This window comes from Dermacentor silvarum, chromosome 7, assembly GCF_013339745.2.
Source record: "Dermacentor silvarum isolate Dsil-2018 chromosome 7, BIME_Dsil_1.4, whole genome shotgun sequence".
NCBI lineage: Eukaryota > Metazoa > Arthropoda > Arachnida > Ixodida > Ixodidae > Dermacentor > Dermacentor silvarum.
This window is the reverse complement of record NC_051160.1, coordinates 55,089,254-55,105,163: the sequence shown is the minus strand read 5'-3', so window position 1 is coordinate 55,105,163 and position 15,910 is coordinate 55,089,254. Positions and strand designations below refer to the sequence as shown.

General features: G+C 48.5%; 1 protein-coding gene across 1 annotated transcript; it reads right to left on the bottom strand.

The window, feature by feature from the left end:
• Window positions 1–6,797: 6,797 nt before the first annotated feature.
• LOC119458051 (malate dehydrogenase, cytoplasmic-like) lies at window positions 6,798–14,820 on the bottom strand. Its single transcript, XM_037719847.2, has 4 exons — window positions 14,677–14,820; window positions 12,686–12,862; window positions 11,826–11,939; window positions 6,798–7,010 (listed from the first exon to the last, which is right to left on the bottom strand). Exons 1-4 carry the CDS (start codon window positions 14,818–14,820, stop codon window positions 6,798–6,800), a joined length of 648 nt encoding a protein of 215 aa, XP_037575775.2.
• Between the last annotated feature and the right edge of the window lie 1,090 nt (window positions 14,821–15,910).

Genomic DNA, 15,910 nt, shown 5'->3' with positions numbered 1-15,910 from the left:
ATATTGTACAACTGGATAGCGCTCAAACAACGAGCAAGTCTCATTATTCAGCGCCTGTTGACTGGCCAGAACGTTTTGGCGAGTGGGAGAAGAATATAAGAGGGCTGATCGAAGGCTAACTCTGGCGGCTGTCGCTTGTGAGAAACACTTTAATAATTGCTACATTGAGCGCTCCTTCAAGATTAGTCGACGGCGTGTCGCCCATGAAAATGTGCCCTGTTTAATTACCGTCATTTATGGTAATTAATTTAATTTATGGTAATTAGATACAACTTGGTGCGAATTTAGCATTTGTGGACATGTCTCGCATATAATAGTTTACTGTGGAAAAAATTTACGCTTCGGAAACCACGTATTTATTTATTGGTATTTTTCGCAGAAACACCCCGTATCGTGTAGCGTTATATAGAGACTTTTAGTATTGCGGAAAATGCTTGCGTTAGCGTTAGCGTGTTACGCACGCTAAATCTTTGCGGAACGCTGTTCGATAGAGTTTTAGTACAGCGTAAGACAACGATGCGCCGCTAAGCGCAAAACCATCTAGCTGCGAGTAGTCAAAGCTGCAAACTGAGCAGCTCGACAACCAAACTAGCCGTGTGGATCCACGCCAAGCCTTGAAACGAGCCTGCATGTCAAGCGCTCGGGCCGAGGGTGCCACCTTGTTTGCAACGCTAAAAACTTAGCGAGCGTTTAGCGTCTCCGCTATATTTGAAAAATAGCGGACGCACGCTACCCGCAAAACTGAAATAGCGTTCTGAGCATGCGCAGTCTGACCCCGCTATTTTATTGCGTTTAGCGTGGTGCCATTTCCGCAATACTAAAACTGTCTAATGATAACTGTGCCTACGATCGTTTGTAAGTGCAACGAAATCATATTCTTTCGATTACGCTTTGCACCTCAACCAACGCTCCGCAGAACGAAACGGGCTGGGACAGCCCATTGGCGTCTGTCGCACACGCGCGCGTTGGCTAGAGACGCCGCTCGGCATAGCACGGTCCGTACGGCTATCGCCGTCTGGTGGCCGCCGGCGGAAGGCATCATTCTCCGTGCCACCGGAAAGCCCGCGGTCGTCACACTAGTATGTATATTCTAGGCACTATAGTCGTAGTGCTGAGACCACCGAAGCGTTCACTGTCGGTGCGCGTTAGTGTCATAATGCAGTACTTCTCTTTTCTGCTCGTAGGCGGCGGCACCGCCCCGAGCAAGAGCGCGGGTACACTGGCCTTCAGCGTGTTAGATATATAAGGCGCGTCTGTGTAGCTTTCTGCAAATGCGTTTGTGGCGCAATGGGTTAAACGCTCGGCGATCTATCGTCGCGGACCGAGAGGTCGTGGGTTCGATTTCCAAATTTTGCATGTTTGTGGAACTTTTTCTTCTGGTTTCTTTCTTTGTATTATGTTCTATGACGTATTTCCGTGACGGAAATACGTCAGTGAAGTCTTGGTGGACCCCGGCATTAAACACTTTCGTGTTAAAATGCTGCTTTAACGCTGACTATAACGACAGGTGGCTCGAACAACTAGAACGGTCGAGTGTGGGGATAGTTTAATTGGTGATTAGCCGAGTTCTGAGTGCTGCGCTGAATCCAACAAACACAGCCTCCATCTTCTCTCGCGCACCAGCTGGTTCACCGACGTAAATGCTTGTAATCTATACGTAGGTAATACGCTTGGAAGTGCAATTTGACATAGGGATTTAATGCCTGTTTCGATGAAAACTATCACTTTCCCTAAAGCGTTCCAACAAAAGCAGGCGCGCACCACAATCAAACTTGTTGGCAAATCCAAAAACAATTATGGTCATAAAAATTGACTAAAGCATTTCAGAAGGGAATTGTAAAAGTTAAGCAATATATATATATATATATATATATATATATATATATATATATAAATTTCGCCGTACGCTGTGTGTGCGAGTGAAAGCGTATGAGGATGAGGCGGCAATCGTGGCTCAATGTAGCGCACTAGAGGGAGGAAGGCAGGCCGGAAGCGCGCGGACATCTTTCGTGCTCGCGAGGCATATGGGGGTGAGGCGACGGAGAGGGAGGGGGGGGGGCATTCTGCTCCGCTGTTCCTGCCGCGTTTACTCACTCCAACGTTTTGACGGCGATGCGTTCATGTTTGCTTGTGCGCGCGTGATACCATGCTTGTTAATTTAGTTAGTATACCTACGTTTACAAGTTCAGATGGCCAATACAACTACTATCCTTACGTCGCATAGCTATCTGCTGATTTGCTACTGCAATCGATGCTTCGCCTTTCGGGCGAAACTGCGTCTTTGTTTTATCTATCGGCGCAGAAAAACCTACCTATACAAGGCCGACTCGTAAAGTCCGGGCACTTCGGCCTCATCTCTCATCAATGAGCATTAGGGGGGGGGGGGGGGGGATGCCGCAGCGCTGAACGCAGAGCGGGAGCCATAAAATTTACCGCGCGTTCTGACGTGACTATCACGTGTTGGGCCGAGACGCTTGGCTTCAATTGCGTTGCGTGATGCTCCCTCCGAACTTTTCCCTTCCTCCATGGCTGGAAAGTATACTGCTTAGCCTGCCACCGTGCAAGGCAAAGCAAAGTCTCGTCAAAAGCAAATATCTCGTCCCTACTTAATATAACGTAGGGACGAGATATAAAATTGAAGAAATGTTGTGCGTAACCTTATCAGCCGGGTAAAGTTTCGTTTGTCATTTATCAGATTTAAATAGTGGCTTCATAAAGAGTTCAGGAGGTGTAATAGTAGCTGAACTGTTAGGTAGACATTATTTGCGAAAATTTCATTTTCATTTCATTCCATTTTGTTTGGGCCCATTTACAAGCAAAATGGAGGGGGCCAAGGTAAAATCGAGCTATTTGCCCTTATGATATAGTGATTTCGGTGAACGCTCTCCTTTCGTTACCCTTATCAAGTCACCCTGCAATGGGCTGCCGAACTTGCATGGGTAAAGCCAAATGACAACGTTGTTGGAACCAACACATGTGAATCGTAAGGAACCGCTGCCGGCTAGACGGTGAATATGTAAATATACCTGTAAGAAATAATGCAATGCTTAAAGCGTGGTAGGAAAGTTAATGTGTCCGTGGTTTCCTATGTCCCAAACTTTGTGGTCTAGGAGAACACCACCACCCTTACTAGTGGCCGCCGCGGAGCTACCCCCCCCCCCCCCCCCCCCCTCCATATTTCACTTTACCCACCAATGTGTTGATCCACGGCCTCACAACGAATGTTGCAATAAGTCAGCCGAATGGCTACACACATACATAGAAACAAGAACGAAAGAAATGCACAAATCACTGTAGCAATTAAACAGAACCGTTAATCAGGGTGTGGTTCTTACACTTTGAATCAGCCTAGGTTATCGGTTGCGCAGATCAGCAATAATGGCGTCGCATTTGCACTTAGAACTGCACAGTACGTGAGATCTCCGTAAAATTGAGATGAATAAAAATAACTTTGCATGCCCTAGCTCATAACCGTCTTATTGGCAACCATGTCTGCATGAACAGGTCTAAACATTTCATGAGAAATTATTTACATGAAAAAAATGGCCAGACTGAATGCTAATCAGTGATACAAGAATCAACCTACGCAGCACCACCTTCGAGTCAGCTGGATGCCTCCGCTGTTTACAGCCTGGCCCAGGGGCGCAGCCAAGGAGTGAGAGAGGAGGGGGGGGGGAGCACATTGGACATGTGTCCTTCCCGAAATATCTGCGTACTAGAATACGTAGCATAAAACGACGTGGGACCATACCCGCCTTTTCCGGTCAAGTGGAACCCCCAAATCCCTCCCCCCCCCCCCCCCCCCTCACTAAGAAAGCGAAAATCCTGGCTACGCCACTGGTCAGGCCATTCTGGAAAACCTGTCACCCTTGGCACTGCATGCAAAACCAATTTTGAAAGCGACTTGGCAGCAGCAGCTCATCGCAGAATACTAAGGATGGACACGTTTTACCTTTAAAAGCATGCGGTGCACCTATATGTCCTAATTTTCTTGTTCCCTTAATTCGAAAGTACAATTAAACTACTTGCGTTATTAGGAGATTTAAGGATGTTGGAATTGATACGAATATATGCCAAATGGAACTAGTAGGAGAAGAAAAAAGTTCAAACGTCTACATGTATCATTGCTTATTTTGGCAAACTTGCAGCCAATTTTTTTATGCGTTTGAAGTGGAAAACAATATGACCACTAGTATAACGCGTTCTTGATTTTTATAAACAGATACATGTATAATTCGCCTCTGATTCTGGCAAAAAAAGACAGTCGCATATTCGCCCGAAAGGCGAAGCATCGCTGGCAATAGCAAAGTAGTGGACAGCTGAACAAAGTAAGGACAATACTGTTATCGGCACACTAACTAAATTAACAAGCATGGTGTCACGCGCGCTCAAGCAAACATGAACGCTGTGATGAGGAAAAACAACGACAACAAATTTGCCGGTGTTTCCAGTTGGGCCCAGGATCCTTTAATAATGACACGGCAGACGGGAGCTTGCTACACGAAACACAGACTTTAACAGACACGCTAGCACGATACAGACTATTTACATACAGACGATTTACATGTACGCGGACTAGAGTCCGCGAATCGTTTGTCCTATATAAACATGTGCCTAGCACTCACGCGTCACCACTCGCCCGTGTGCCTCGTCGCTGCGGTGCCCGTGACGGTGGTTGTGATGGTGGAGCGTCGTTGTGGCTACGTCGCTGCTGTCGCGCCGCACCTTGTCGCGACGTGGCAGCAGGAAGAAAACAGCAGGCCGGTAGAACACCAGGCCACTGCTGTAGCTGGCCAGTAACGCCTGGCCTGTAACGCCTCGGCTGCTATAACGTCGGGCTCGGTCGGCGGACAGGTAGCTCAGGCGCTCCGGTGTCCAGCAGGAAGCACTGCACCAGGCCGCTATCACAGCAGGCCGCTGGTACACAGGAGAGCAGAGCCACGAGCGGGATCCACGACCAGGTCCGCACGGTAGCAGGACGCCCGGTCGCCAGTCCTCGGGCTCGCTCAGCAGGCTGGTAGCTCAGGCGTCCCGGTCCAAGCAGGAAGCACTGCACCAGGCCGCTATCACAGCAGGCCGCTGGCGCGCAGGAAAGCCCAGCCACGAACTGGATCTCCGACCAGGTCCGCACGGTAGCTGGACACCCGGTCGCCGGTACCCGAGCCTGGAGCCGCCGTTTTGCGAGCTTGCGTTCGAGGCTGCCGCTCGCTCTCACGCTCTGCGTGCTCTCGTGCTCTCACGCTGCTTCCTTTTTTGTTCATGGCACGTGGTGGTCTTTTTCCATTGTCATCATCAGCAATCCTCTTCTTGGTGCTGCCATACAATCACCATCACTTCAAGCTGGCTTGTCACGCACTTTGTCTTGGCACCGCACGCCACTATCCACATCATCACAAACGCATGTCACTCGATGACCGCGGAATCTCGCTGTCAAAACGCCGGAGTGAGTCAGCGAAGCAGCAGCAGCGAGCGAAGTGAGCTTTGTGCCGGCGCTCGCATCAACGCGATCTTAGCCGCGAGAACACAGGGAAGATGGAATCTGCCCTCGCTGTACATGGCGTTCAAGATGCAGCCAGCGGGCGGCCTCTTGCGGCGCAGAATGCGTCCCCTTTAAGCACTTAAACTCCTTTTGAATGAGCTTTCGTAACGAAAGTGGCGCGTCGTTGTCTCCAACTAGAGTCTATCGTCCCCTATGAGCAACATTGTCCTGCGATGACAATGACAACGACGCTGACAGTACACTATTACCAACGCCGCGAACATGGTTTCCGTTTCGTAGTCGATGGTAACTTCACGGCGATTTTCAGCCCTTTGTTCTTTAATTAAGTGCTCTTTGAATTGGGTGAATATGGTAATCATTCATTCGTGGGATGTCGTTTTTGCTTGACACTCTGCCGAGGACAGGCCGAAGATTGGCGTTTTGGGCGGGAGATAGCCTGCTTCGACGCATACAGTGTTACCCAAAGCGCCGCCAAGACCAGTCAGGTGCGTGTGTGCTGACCAATCATGTTCGAACAACTATGCTTCTTCCTTCAGGGGTTTTACGTGCCAAAACCAGTTCTGAATAGAACATTAGGGGGACGCAAGCATAGGGGCCCCAAGCGCTAGGGGGCCCCTACGCTTGCGTCCCCCTAATCTGAAACTCTCTATTATGAGGCACGCCGTAGTGGAGGGCTCCGGATTAATTTTGACCACCTGGGGTTCTTTAACGGGCACTACAACGGAAGAACACATGCGTTTTTGCATTTCGCCTCCATCGAAATGGGGCCGCCGCGGCTGGGATTCGATCCCGCGACCTCGTGCTCAGCAGCGCGACGCCTTAGCTGACTGAGCCATCTCGGCGCGGTTGTTCGAATAATTCGGCGAGGACTAATTTCATGATGAAAATAACTGAAGTCCTGGCCGATGAAAATGTCCAGGCGACAGTCGATTGGGCTCTTCGGCCGGGATCTATATTTCATCGAAATGTCGAATTAACCGAAGTGGAATTGACGGGAGTCTAGTTTAATTATTTAGAATCATATCTATGTTCGAAATCTAACTCCATTTAAATTTCATTTGCTCCAACCATAACAAGTCACCACTGCACAACAGATGCATCTTGTTTTATGTGGTACGGGCACCACATCTAATAGAGTGGATGAGTCTCAAAAAAGACCATTCTCAAATCTAGAAAGGACAAGGTGACTGTATTTGAGAATGGAGTAAATCGGCGACAGTCGTGATTTGAGAAGGCAGGAGGACGAAGCGGAGATGGGCGCGACCTTCAGAGCTTGACCATGCGTGTGGGGCGGACGTCAGTCCTTGCAGACGGCCAGCGCCTCATTGCGCTCATCGACAAGGTCCTTGCCAGAGACCTCGAGCTTGCCCCGGGCAAAGTCCGACATGGACAGTCCGTCCACGATGCGCCAGCGCCGGTGGGCATCGATCTGCACAGGGTAGCTGAAAACCACGTCGACCGGTGACCCGTACGAACCGTCGCTCATTACTGCCATGGAGACCCACTCGCCCTGCGAAAACGTGCCCGTCAAACACGTGGATGCAATTATGTACATGGCACTAACAAAATTTTACGAGCCTTGTTTTCTCGTTTCATGTTGTCGCGTCCGCAACGGTGCCACAACCTTTGTTTGGTACTACTGCCTTGTTATTTTGTGATATGTCAGTCTTGATCACCGTGTCAATTCGGTTAAATCTGTTTAGTTATTGAAAAAATGAAATCTACGTTCTGCCGTAGCTCATTGTTTCCGTATGTGTCATTATTTGTAGCCTTTCACAAAGACGTTACTTCGCATTTTATAATTTCTTGGAGATAATAGTGGCGCCATTTACTCACCCACTGTATACATGGCAGGATGTCCCCATGACAGTTCTTAAACTCTGGGACCTCCTTCTGTAGAGGGCGATTGTACACCACTTATCTTATGAACTACAGTAATCTTTCACCTTCAAAACTGTAGCAAAATTTGCATATTTGTCTGCCGTGCTTTGGTACGTTTTACGAGGGAAGTTGTTACATATATTTTTTATTGCAAGCCTAGTAGCTTAGCAGGACAAACGAGTCATATTTTCCGAAACAGCCATGTAGTGTCAGTGGGACTTAGGCGTTCCACTTGCTACAAATTAACGACATGTGGTCTAGAAGGGAAATTAGTTGCAAACTACTTCTAAACCTCTCATTTACTCCTACCACACAAAAAATTCAAGAGTTTTTTTTTTCACGATGTAGTCAGAAATCATTTTGCATCGAGACCCTAGATGGTCAGGGGGCCTTATGCGTCCCACTTTTTAAACCATCGTGTAATGTCAGTGGCACAAAGTAGTCCCACTTTTTTGATAGACGGCTTGGTGCAGAAAAAAGTTATAAGGACCTCCTTTACTCATACCGCTCATAACAGTTCAAGGGTTTTGTAAAAATAGATGCCGTCAACAAAAGGTTAAAGGGACACTAAAGGCAAATACCAAGTCGACGTGGACTGTTGAAGTGCCTTTCCAGAAACCTCGCAACGCTTGTTTCGTGCAAAGAAAAGACTTAGTTTACGAGAAAATTGCACCTGAAGGGTCCGAATAACTTTATGGCAATTCAAATCTGCCGCCACCCCAGCCGAGGAGTGGTGACGTTGCATTCGCCATGGCATACGCCATCACCGCCCTTTGGTTCCGTCGGTGAGTAAAACGTCGCCCGACAGACGGCGGTACGACGCGCCGCTGCAGCTGCTTTCGGTCAAGTGGCGTGGACCGTTCGCGCATCCCGCGGCATCACATAGATATATAGTATATTCTAGGCACTGTAACATGGACGTGGAATTCTCTGCTGCTTGCAGTTTGTGCGAGTTTCGTGAGCCAGCAAAACCAGCGCAGCACTAGCGAAGCGATAACGAAACTACTGAAACGCGAAAGCGCGGGCGGCGCAGAGTCGAGCGAAAACGAAACCTTTCGACTGCCGCATCGTTGGCGACGGTGTAATGTCAATAAGTTCTTTTTTTTAACAGCGAAGCTGTTTAAGTCAGCCGTAATTTCTGGTGCGTAGCCGTGGTAGCCATGGCAACACGGAAAAAGAGGAGGAGACCGCATGCATGCGCACGCGGTCCCCTCCTCGCCAGCTTCCTGCCTTCCCGACCCCTGCCTCTCCTTTCTGCGCGGCGCGCTGAGCTAGGAGAAAAAAAAGGCGAAAGCTTGCACTAGGCCGCGCAAAGCTCAAGACACAGCGAAGCTGGCCGATTGATAGCGAGCGGCTAGCCTCCAGTCGCGTTCGGCGTCGGCAAGCAGCAGCGTTTTTGGCACTGTGCCAACCTTGGTTAGCCTGCCTGCGTTTGTGGCATGCCAGGAACGCTGTCGCTCGTAGGCGCCGACGTGTCCAGTGCTAGTCACGCGAAATGTCGCCAACGCGTTCGGCGTCGGCAAGCGACAGCGTTCTTGGCACTGTACCAACCTTGGTTAGCCTGCCTGCATTTGTGGCATGCCAGGAGCGCTGTCGCTCGTAGGCGCCCACGCGTCCAGCGCTAGTCACGTGAAATGTCGCGAAAGGGAAGGTACCTCCGAAAATGATCGCTCGAGAATACCTTCCTACATGCGCCGCAAAGTTAAACCAAGTTAAGACCTATCAGCAACCAAGTTCATACCTAGCAGTAGCATCCAGTAAGATTCGCTGTGCCTATGCTTTGCGCGACCGAGTGCAAACTTGCCTGATTTGTTTCTCTAAAAATGACATAGAACGGGTCAAGTAGCATTTTCTTTCGTCTTATTATACAGTACAATGATATTTTTATAACAAGTAGTTGAGTACTAGTGGCACAACTTAGAGGGGCACTAAAGCAAAACAATAAATCAACTTAGACTGATAAAGTATTCTTCGAAAACTCTACTGTCTTTAATTACACCGCAATATGTCAATTATTAGAAGAGGAATGAAGCTCAAGGTTAATTTTTTTTAATTTCGCTTGGTAGTCCTGACGTCAGCACTTCAGTGTGACGTGACGACTTCTGAAGTAATTTTTCGTATTTGGGCCACGTTGGCTCAGTAAAAGTTCGCGAAACTTGCCATATTCATTCTTGGGCTCCTTTAGAACACAATTTAGTCAATGTTTACCGCTAAACAATTAACTGGGACCTAGAAGACGCTTTCAAAATCAATGACGTCACGGTGACCTCGTGTGGGAACTTCAAAGTGGCGTCGCCGCTCGCCTCTTTGATCTTTGTCCCTTTCTGGCTTACCAAACGGCTTCTCGCGGTACGTGTGGTGTTTTCGGTATTGTGGAAAGGTAATATACTGATACAGAAGAAATAATTTGCCCCCTTAGTGTCCCTTTAAATGAGGAGTGCCTTCGTCATCGGCCAGGTACTTGAATGTCCCGAGGGAGTCTCTAATCGTGCCGTGCATTTACCTCAATTTCTCGGTTACTAAGGCTCTATTCGCGATAATATTGACGCCTTAGAGATACTCGAGCACTAATACATCACTTTAGTTTGAGTTAGTATTTGCCTTTAGTGTCCCTTTAAGCGCCATGGCACTGTGGTCCACACGTCTTTTTTTACCAAGTTTCACTTCACTGTGAAAAAAAAAAACTTTGTGTCCGTGGGACACTCAAATTGTGTCCCAATATCTGTGAACCGTTTCGAAGACAAATAGGAATGCCGCAGTACATCCAACATCGGATATCCTACCGTGGACGTCACAAACTTCGATCTTGTATCTAGACCTTTTGCTGCCCACACGTGAATAGTAGTACTCCCATAGTGTTGGTATTTCAATTTTAATAACGTGATTGAATTACGTCTTCTTATATGGTTAAATTACAAGAATATGATATCTGTCTGCAGCTCATGTGTACGTACGTACTTTGTTTATTTTCTGGGGCAATTTACTTATGATACTTCAGTTAAACTTCATTATGCGATTTGGGCCTGTTGGAAGGCCTAGAAGAATGAAGAGTACACATGCACTGCAGTGCGCGCTTGCGTATATATGTACACGTGTACACGCGATGCATCTGATCTCGCTGTATGGACGGGAACGCTCACTGCATCTGTCACACAGCAGCTGCTGCGAACAAAGTATTCGTTATAGCAAACACTGTGCAAAAGACCCTGACATGTAGGCGTGCAATGTATGCATCATGTCTCCATGATGTTCCTCGGGCACCATGCAAGCAATATCCGCAGGACAAGAAAAATGCCGCCAATCTATCGTGTGAGGGACGCCCACATGATGTATTCAACACATCCCTGTGATATCCATGTCCTGGCAGTGGGTGTCCGTGGGACATTCATTGGACGTGATTGTAAACATTGGGTTTTCAAGGCCTGGTGACAACGCGACGTCAACGCCACCACACCACTGTGACATCATGGCACAAAGAACCATGAAACTAGGATACTCGTATGATTTTGCATTGCATCTCAGCAAGAGCCGTAGGCTGCGTCAGCTAAGAGAGCACGTGTGCCAATCAGAAGGCCAGTCAAGCTCGCTGAGCAGTTAGAACTTACTTCTGTAGAACAGTATTTAAGTCAACGAATACCAATACGAACCATGTTTCTCATCGTTCTCTTGTTGGCTAAATTAATTCGGCGTTTTCTCGCAGGTTTTATAAGTCCTTTCATTTGTTCCGGGTATCTAAGGTTATATGTATACAGCATGTTTCTGTGAAGATGACACCGGTCGAAGCGGCCGAAGGCGATAGGCCGAGACAGACACGGAGGAAGAAGCGAACAAAGAGGGAGCATTATGAAACAAAATTTTGGCCGAGTCGGCCCTCCACGCAATGACGTCGCGTTATTTTTGTGTCTTCCACCGCAGCGCATCAGCGCATGCTATTCTAAAAATAATAATAATAAAAAAAAAAAAACGTGCACGACTGCAACGTACGCGCAGCTGCCTCCCTCGCAAGTTGCAACGACGACAATTAATGTATACGGTGCAAGAAACGTTACCGAAGTTGCACAAGTGTACTGGGAGCAAATGTGCACAGAGCGGTTAGCGAAGCACCCGAACAAGTGCGCGTCACACTGGGCCGAGCGTAGCGGACGTAGGATCACGTGCTGGGCCGACGTTTCAGAGGGAAAAGGCCAGGAGGGATGGCTGCACATATAGTTGGCTTGCTATAGCTGACTGAGTGACGTAATGAGCCTTCCTACAGTTCCGTCTTCCATGGAAATGGCACAAGGAGGAGGCGAACAAGCGGAACTTTCAATGGGAACGATAAGCGTTACGTTTTATATTGACCCTAGAAATAGGCACTTTTTATGACGTCAGAGCATATGGCGATGACGGCAGCTGAACGTACTTTCGATTCTGAAATCGAAACCACGTATGTAACAGCACTGACCTCAGGGGTGCCGTGCCACCAGTCGTGCACGTGGTCAGCCGCCGCCTTAGCTGCCGACATGGCGCTGGTGAGCTTGCGCGCCTCATAAACTTCGGTTCCGCGCTCCTGCACCATCTGCAAGGAACAAGAAGATTACACATTATATAACTTCAAGCACGTAAGAATCTTGGCCATAGATCTCATGTACTTCATGATAATTGTAGGTGGCATGCAAGAAAATGCGGGTAACCCAAACAAATCTCAAAATTATAGCGTTTCCAAAGATCATTGGATAAATCTTGAGTGGGAGCTTAACACTGTCGTTGAAAAGAAAAGTGTGCAATCATTGCATTCTACCGGTGCTAACACATGGGGCACAAAGTTAGAGGTTTAAAAAGAAGCTCGAGAACAATTTAAGGAGCGCGCAAAGAGCGATGGAACGAAGCATGTTAGGCATAACATTAAGAGACAGGAAGAGAGCGGTGTGGATGAGAGAGCGAACGGGGATAGCCGATATTCTAAGTGACATTAAGAGAAAAAAAGTGGAGCTGGACAGGCCATGTAATGCGTAGGATGGATAACCGGTGGACGATTAGAGTTACAGAATGGATACCAAGAGAAGGGAAGCGCAGTCGAGGAAGGCAGAAAACTAGGTGGCGTGATGAAGTTAGGAAATTTTCAGGCGCAGGTTGGGATCAGCTAGCGCAAGACAGAGGTAACTGGAGATCGAAGGGAGAGACCTTTGTCCTGCAGTGGACATAAATGTAGGCTAATGATGATGACATTGATTATATTCATTTATTAAAAAAAGACAAAAAAGGAATGAAAAGTTGAAGATCTCGCGTCAGTATTCGCCTGTTGAAAGAGAGAGTGTGACGTACGGTGAGGAATTCGCCCTGAAAATAGGCTTCGTCTTTTATGGCATCGGTGACCTTGACGCTCCGACCGTTGACGGTCACCGACGCGTGGCTAGCGTCCGGGAACTGGGTGGAGGAATGGTTGCCCCAGATGATCACGTTGCGCACGTCCCCAGCCGTCACCTTTAGCTTCTGCGCAATCTGCAGTAGCGTCGAAGAGGTAGGGTTATTCCTCGAAGATCCCCTATAGCAGGGTTTAGGCATTGGAAATGGGCAAGTGCGATGCGTAGATCACCGCGCCGACGATCGCGTCTACAAATTGTCAAACCGCTGCACGGCTCAAAAATAGCTCCAAGTGTCAAAAAAAAAAAAATCACAGCATATCCACGGGGTGAATGATGATGAGTGGCCGAAGCTCCGGAGGGAATCATCGGATCTCCCTCTTAAGGGGACGCTAGCACAAACGCGTTAGAAACGTGCAGTACTCTCTAGTAAGGGGGAGCGGCCACAGCGTCTTACGCAGCCATTTACACATGCCGGAACGTGCACCGCGTTTGCCGACGCCATCACATGACTGCTGAGAGAGTATACCCCACGTATTCATAAACGCTCCTCGACTTGAACTTGACTTGCCACCGCTTTGGGCAGCGCGTTCGGAACGCGTTGAAGGTAAGGCGGAGAGGCCACAGCGTCTTACACCAGCTTCTTAAACGGGCCGTAACGCGCTAGCACAAACGCGTTAGAAACGCGCTAGAAACGCGGCCTTTCGTTAATGTTGGGTATTTATTGCCATCGTGGTGCGTGTGTCCATGTCCGCTTCGTGGCGTAGTGGGCTAACGCCGCGCGCTTGGAAGCGAGGGGTCCCTGGTTCGATTCCGCGCTACGGACACAACTTCGGAACTTTTTTTCTCATTTTTCTCAGACTGGTTACACACTACTGGTTACACACTACTACTACGACGACGGGGACGGAACGGGTGCCGCTATAAGGAGCTTCGCCCCTAAAAAAAAAAAGCCCGTACGTCCTTCCTATCGAAAGAGATCCGCTGCCTGTCGGAGAAGCAAAACGCCACTGGAAGTGCGCTGCGCAGCAGAAAAGGGATGAGAGAAAACAGGCGGGGCTCGTGATGTAAACGTGACGCGGTTCCTCGGTTCTTAGGTATGACAGAAGGCAGTGAAGAAATGTCTCTTGCGCACGCTAATGCAGACAAAGGGGGAGAGTGTCTGTGTTGGCAGTGAAGCTCTCCTCTTGGTAGCATGGCGACGCGACATTTGAATTTATCCTATCTACTATAATAACGAAGCAATTAAGAAACATTCATACGGTAAAACGCTTACTAGACAGCGCTTTAGAACTTCAAATGTATAACCAAATTTCTGACGGGGCCTGGTGAAGAGTCCCGTAAAGACAGCGATAAGTGGCAAGGTTCTTATATGCGTTTTATAATGGCGGATGTGCTTTAGTAAGCTACACAACTGTGTAATGCGGAGAAGCATAGTTAAATTGTTGCGGTAAAGGGAAGTGAGAATTTGCGCATGTAGTAAGTGTGAACAACGTGTAATGATTTATTGTACATTAGCGGCACCTCCAGGACACCAAAGGGAAATCTGGAATGCGCAGTGGTCCGAGGGCCTCGGCAGCATCAACCCATGGACCGCCCTGGTTTCAGCTTTGGGTGCACGCTAGCCCTTGTGTGTCCGGTGATCATGGACAGCCCGCTTAATTATAAATGTCAAGTCCTCTACTGGGGCATCCGTTTCCCGGCATTGTTTTTATTTTCGTATGCTAAATGATCTCACGGCAACGCAGATATGTGTTGCACGTGTAATGTATATTAAAATAAGGTGTGTAATACATGTAGGTATTGGACATGTACTGAACATATGTGTAAAGCACCTCCGCCGTTATGGAACGCATATCAGGCACTTGCTGCATAAGAACATATCACTGCGTTTTCGTAAAACAGCAGTAAAATGATAGCACTAAACACTAGAGCAAATGTGACATTGCATGCCTGCATCTTGGCTCTGTTGTGGTCGAGGCGCGTCAAGGCGGAGAAGTTCTCCTTGGGAATAGAGGGCGCATACTTGGAGCAGACCAGAGCAATCGTGTTGGCCGGGTTGCACACCACAAGTACCTGCGGGTCGCGTACGAACATGAAAAACCCCGTTAACCAGATTCACCGCCGCTACTCGAAATAATTCGTATAAATTGGAGAACCAGAATAAACGACGCGTACGAATAATTCTGAACATCGCTCTCAGAAGACGCGCCCGCAGTGACACAGCGAGCAAGACACAAAATTGCCACCGCGATAAAAACAACGGCAACAGTCACCGGTGGCAAACCAACACCGCGGAAAAGAATGTGACTAAACAGGACAGGTCTAATACACTTAGCCGTCTCGCTCATAGTTGGACGTTGCGCGTGCTGTATGTTTTGAGAGAAATGAGCCAAATGACCAGTGCGATGCTTACAGCTTTAAAGCACCACTGACAGCGCAATCGTTGTTTAAAATTTATGATTTTATGAGGTGATAATAGAGGTAATAAATAATGATAGCAGCATTACGTATGATAAATTTTAACGTCACGTCAAAACGTCCGCACCAAGAACCATAAGATACGAACATCGCACCACGGCCTCGGTTGCAGCTCACCGGACGCGTGATCTCGAGGGCTCAAAAACCAGCGACGTCGAGGAGCGCGCATGTCATCGGCGTGAGAATCGGGGTCGTCGTCATCGCTAGGTGAGGCCGACTATATTGCGCGAGTCGAAATCGCTGCCACTGTGGATGTAGCGAACCGTGTTCAGTTTGGCGCCGGCAGAGCAGCGGGTCGGAAACTGACAACACTACAAGGAGCGATGAAGTTGAAAAGGTGCGCAGTGTCCGCCGCAAAATGAAGCGAGTGCTCAGGAAGCAACAATAAAAGTAAATCGGCAAATTCAGTTGCTTTTCCTTGGTGTCCAATTATTCCGACCATTGTCGAAAGTGAAGTTGACCAACTGTTGTCGGTGTCCCGCGTGGCGAGACAAATGATATGGCTGCCGAGATGCCATAACTCTTTGGTACAGGCTGAAGACATGCTGCGCCCAGCATGAATTCCCGGTAATGTCAGTGTATTCAGGAGTACACAAGTCATCCTTCTCACGACGCGTGCCCGTCCGACTTGCAGCATGCGACGATTCCGCCCCGGACACGTGGGGACGGGTGGGCGAGGGAGCGGCACGTGGGCTCTGGCCCGATC